General features: G+C 34.5%; 1 protein-coding gene across 2 annotated transcripts in view; it reads right to left on the bottom strand.

The window, feature by feature from the left end:
- Window positions 1–5,862, bottom strand: part of LOC107715410 (serine/threonine-protein phosphatase 2B catalytic subunit alpha isoform-like) — a 60,756-nt gene that overhangs the window by 19,401 nt on the left and 35,493 nt on the right. For both annotated transcript variants that reach the window (XM_016521542.1, XM_016521541.1), the window contains exons 4-6: window positions 5,503–5,614; window positions 1,886–2,031; window positions 1,617–1,756 (exon numbers count right to left, since the gene is read on the bottom strand). In XM_016521542.1, coding sequence (XP_016377028.1) covers window positions 1,617–1,756; window positions 1,886–2,031; window positions 5,503–5,614 — 398 coding nt within the window. The remainder of the gene's footprint in view (window positions 1–1,616; window positions 1,757–1,885; window positions 2,032–5,502; window positions 5,615–5,862) is intronic.

Genomic DNA, 5,862 nt, shown 5'->3' with positions numbered 1-5,862 from the left:
GTGTCTCTCTGATAGTATCGGCCTTGCTCTGTCTTTAACTGATTGCGTCAGCCACTCTCAATCTATCCCAAGTCTAAATCAATGAAACTTTTCACCTAAGACCAAGGACACAGAAAAAATACCCAAACAATGGAATAACTGCCAACAGTCAGCCTCAGTAAACAGCTATTTTCAACATAGCCTCTGTACTGTGTGTGTGTGCGTGTCTGTCTGTCTATATACATAATAGATAGATAGATAGATACCCTAAAACAAAGTTATTGTATGGTTTCAGAAGACTAAATGCTAATGCTAATGCTAAAACACAAACATTTAAATGCTGAAAAACAACAGACGAATCTTCACTCTTGCTCTAACAGAAACAAACTCTCATTCTCACATACACAAGTGCAATGCCATTCCATCAAATTTTCAGCAGAGTGTGTGAAATATTAAGAGGCTGTTGCTTTATGCAGTCAGAACAGAGGACAGAAAACAACATCAACCCTGAGCACCTGGAGAGACCCAACAACTCCCCACCGACTCCTGCTGTCCTCACACATACACACACACACACACACATATATATATATGCCCACATATGTGCACAATATGTTACACAACATCAGTGCACACACATATGCACATTCAAAGCATTGTGGCAGTGGCATTAAGACATATAAATAGAATCTCACAGAATTGTGGGATAAAAAGTTGCAATTACCATTTATATATATATATTTTTTTTTATTCTTTGGCAGGAAGCCTCATTTAAAACCCTCTGAAATCAGAATCATTTTTGTGAATTCAAGCCTTCAAATTAAAATCCTAATATCATAATTTTCTGTATCTGTTGGTTAAAAGAGTGAACAAAAAAAATATATAAATTTTTTTGTTTTAATATTTTGAAAACGTATACAAAAATATAAACTACCATTCTAAAGTTCGGGGTCAGGAAGAAGTTTTTTTAAAAGAAATGAATACATTTATTTAACAAGGACATGTTAAATTGATCGAAAGTGACAGAAAAGACATTTATAATGCAAAAGATTTATATTTTAAATAAATGCTGTTCTTCTGCTGTTTGTTTGTTAATCAGAGAATCCCCCCAAAAAAGGTTAAAGAAGGTATCATGGTTTCAACAAAATTCCACATTCATTTTCAACACTGATAATAAGAAATGTTTCTTGAGCAGCCAATCATCATATTAGACTGATTTCTGAAGGATCATGTGTCTCTAAGACTGATGTAATGACTGCTGAAAATTCAGCTTTGCATCACAGGAATAAATTACATTAAAAAAAAAACATAAAAAAAAAGAAAACGCATATTTTCAATTGTGATAATATTTCACAATATTACAATGTTTTTCTTGTATTTTTGTTCAAATGAATACAGCATTGGTGAGCATAAGAGATTTCTTTTAACAAACTTCTTTTGTTGTTTCATGAATTGTTTAATTTTTTTTATGTTAAATTGTTAAATTTTAACAATGTTAAATTTACATTTTGCTGAAAACCCCATTATTGGTTATTTAACGGCAGATTCTTTCGACAAATTTTCCCATAGAGTATGACAACATATTCCCCCTCAGACACATCAAAACTCACACCCTTAAACGCACAAAAACCACCCACCTGTAGAAGTATGAGCATCCTCTGACTGTGTTGTGGCTAAAGTACTCTTGGCTCTTTTCATTGCCGAAGTCCTCCAGGGGATCGGACCAAAGCAAATCACACATAGGCCCGAATGCTGGGGGCTCCTTAAACCGGTCCAACTAGGCCACAGAGACAAATATAATACAGAATACAGAAATACACACACATATATGGCTTTCTTGTGGCCATGCATGAAATCCTTCTCCTCCCACACACAGTGCTGCTGTTCACGCATGGCTTGGCAGTACCTTCTTTATGTCATCTAAGGTCTGTATTTCTGGGGACAGGCCACCGTGGACGCACAGGAACTGCTGGTTCATGAGAGCTGCCAAGGGCAGACAGTCAAACGCGCCCATACAGGCATCGTAAACCTGCTCTGAATACTTGATTTTACCTGAACAGTGAGGGGAAAAACAGCAAGTGAGTACACAGGAAAAGTAGTCATTTTGGTCACACTTTAGTTTGGGGACCAATTCTCAATATTAACTAACCATTAACTATTACTTCTCAATAAACACCTAATTTGCTGCTTATTAATAGTTAGCAAGGTAGTAGTTAAGTTTAGGTATGGGGTAGGATTAAGGGATCTAAAAAATAATCATTAAGAATAAAGCATTAATATTGTATGTGATAAGTACTAATAAATAGCCAATATGCTAGTAATATGCATGCTAATAAGCAACTAGTAAATAGTGAGAACTGCTCCCTAAACTAAAGTGTTACCATAATGTTTTATGTTAAATACATTCTCTTATCAAGCCAATATCTGTTTCTCTGTTTCGCAAAGACATTTTAATGCTAGCACAACAAAATGAAGAGCAACGGATATGCATTAGATGTGTAATTGATGCTTTCTTTCTGAATTTTCATACTTGTGCTGCCACAGAGCATGATGGGAAATGTAGTTCGGTCGCGCACATCTGTCTCCTTATAAACCCACTGAATGAGAAGCATTTTTTTACTTTATCATTATTCTTTCCTCACAAAAGAAAAAAAAAATGACTTTATTCAACAATTCGTCTCCTCCACGTCACCCTAGCGCCATTTTGGAGAGTATCCACTGAATGTAAATTGCGTACACTGTTATGTGTCAGCTGCGCCAACGCAGATACAGTGGATAGGGAAAAACAGCAAGTGAGTACACAGGAAAAGTAGTCATTTTGGTCACACTTTAGTTTGGGGACCAATTCTCAATATTAACTAACCATTAACTATTACTTCTCAATAAACACCTAATTTGCTGCTTATTAATAGTTAGCAAGGTAGTAGTTAAGTTTAGGTATGGGGTAGGATTAAGGGATTTAAAAAATAATCATTAAGAATAAAGCATTAATATTGTATGTGATAAGTACTAATAAATAGCCAATATGCTAGTAATATGCATGCTAATAAGCAACTAGTAAATAGTGAGAACTGCTCCCTAAACTAAAGTGTTACCATAATGTTTTATGTTAAATACATTCTCTTATCAAGCCAATATCTGTTTCTCTGTTTCGCAAAGACATTTTAATGCTAGCACAACAAAATGAAGAGCAACGGATATGCATTAGATGTGTAATTGATGCTTTCTTTCTGAATTTTCATACTTGTGCTGCCACAGAGCATGATGGGAAATGTAGTTCGGTCGCGCACATCTGTCTCCTTATAAACCCACTGAATGAGAAGCATTTTTTTACTTTATCATTATTCTTTCCTCATAGATACCGTCAACAACAAATACCATCAACAATTCACAATTACTTTTAATGATAAATATCAGATTAGCTTCTGCTAAGAATCTTTAATGGACGCGTCATTAAAATTCTGTGCTTAAAAAACCCCAACAATGCAAATACATTGTTATGGTGTTCATGTGCACTCTCTATTATTATTTATTTTGTTTTATTCATTTTATTTTATTTTTACCTGAAAACCACTTTTAATGTTAGTCAAGCTTTCAAAACAGGCTATATTTGCTACTGTTTCTGGACCTTGATCATGTAAGGACCCTTGCTGTCTATGGGAGGGTCAGAGAGCTCACAGAATGCATCAAAAATATCTTAATTTGTGTTCCGAAGATGAACGGAGCTCTTACGAGTTTGGAACAACATGAGGGTGAGTAATTAATGACAGAATTTTCATTTTTGGGTGAACTATCCCTTTAAGACAAGAAAATATAAGATGTTATGATCAGTTATTTTCAGCTAATGCCATAATTAACACTGTAGTTGTTATCAAGTTGGGTCATATTCGAATAAAGTAAAAATTCTGACATCATAGGCATGACTGGGACTGCGTTGTTAACATTAAAGTTTGTTTACATAGTACATCAAGTTCTTTCATTTCAAACAATCAAAAAATCTTGTTTTTCTACAGTATGCCTCCTAAGGGTAAACAAAGGTGACATCATGTTTTTTTTAACAGTTCTTTTGCAAAAACCACCTAATATTTGTAGCAAACATCAGCTATTTTGTTATAACAGCACTTAACATGTTTTTCTCTGGTCTCATTAGATTCATACTGGGACCGAACTTTAGCGGTCAGCCCCATGTGTCTCAGTGCGTCACAAACACTCACACACAAGATAAACAGTGTCTCCAGATGGAGGAGTTTTTTTTTTTTCTCTTAGTGTGTCGACGCGTGTCCTATTCTCATTATGTCTCAATACGCCGCCTCTCAAAAGCATTTGTAACCATGGCGACAGGTCAGTGGAGTAGACACATAAAGAGTTTGCTGTCAACTCTGCACCTCTCCCTCCCACCTCACCTGTCTCTGCGCTCCGCCGCTCGGCCTCATGGGAAAGCGCCATTCTGAAGCATTACCTCATACTCCACGTCCCACCCCTCCTCCACCCCTCCCAACTGCTCTGCGTTATAAACCTCATTCTCTTTAAATGGAAAGATTGGTCCTTTCAGGAACAATAGACATTGTAGGAAATTATCGATGTGAACTGAGGGTTGTGCTCCGTTATTCTAATTTGATTATTTTCAGTGAAATATAGGGAGATGGAATTTATATAACCCATTTAAACTTTGTCATTGTTCTGAAACATGAACTGCAATTCAAATTTACATATAAAACATATAAACACAACATATAAAAACCTTGCATACAAAACCAAATAACATAAAATGATTTATTCCAAGTTATGAAAAATTATATCAAATAAAAAATTTATATTATATATAAAATTATGATAAATCAATCTGTTCTATTAATACGGGAAAACTGACAGGTCTGATATAGGAAAATATATGGATTTGGAATGCATGTACTCCTTTTAAAACATGAATTACTAATCAAAAATACAAAAATCATTACAAATGTTGGAATATAATATAAATATAAATTATATTAAATATATATATACACTACCATTCTACAGTTTGGAGCTGGTAAGATTTTTAAAATGTTTTTAAAGTCTCTTATGCTCAACAAGGCTGCAGTTATTTGTTCAAAAATATAGTAAAAACAGTAATGTGAAATATTATCCCAATTTAAAATATTTGTTTATTTTAGATATTTTAAAAAGTAACTTAAATGCTGATTTGCTGCTCAAAAATGTCTTATTCTTTTTAAAAAACGACTGTGCCTCTTAATATTATTTAATTAATTGTATAATTAATATATAACTTACATAAACTATAATTTTTTATAACATTATAGATGTCTTTACTAACACTTTTGATCAATTTAATGCATCTTTGATGAATAAAAGTATTAAAAGTAAAAATCATACTGACCCCAATCTTTTGAATAGTAGACTACTAGTGAAAAAGCTTCTATTTGCATTTTTAAACCCCTTTTTGCCATTACAAATTATATTTGCAGCATATTAATACAGCATTGCAAGCATAGTTTGAGTGTACACATGTGGCATACTCACATTCTTGTTTGAAGGTGAAATATTCTGTCAAATGTCTACATTCATGATTTCCTCTCAGTAAAAATAGCGTTTTTGGGTAGAGGAGTTTCAGTGACCAGAGGTACAGAACACACTGCAGAGAAGGAGAGAGAAAAAGAGCTGAAACATATGGCCACATCCATGAGATACCTACAAACACCATGCTAATGCAGGCCAGCGCAACGTCTGTGTAGTGTTAATGATACGCTTCTAATTACATTACATATGTTATCACATCTACTGTCAGTCCCCATCACCTTCACTCGCTGCCCTCGGACCAAACCATGCATGGGCTTCCTCCTCTCCCTTTACTGCTAACACACACACACACACACACACACA

The sequence above is a fragment of the Sinocyclocheilus rhinocerous genome, unplaced genomic scaffold (genome assembly GCF_001515625.1).
Source record: "Sinocyclocheilus rhinocerous isolate Xijiao unplaced genomic scaffold, SAMN03320098_v1.1 scaffold299, whole genome shotgun sequence".
NCBI lineage: Eukaryota > Metazoa > Chordata > Actinopteri > Cypriniformes > Cyprinidae > Sinocyclocheilus > Sinocyclocheilus rhinocerous.
The sequence above is the reverse complement of the archived record's forward strand: the minus strand, read 5'-3'. Positions and strand labels throughout refer to the sequence as shown.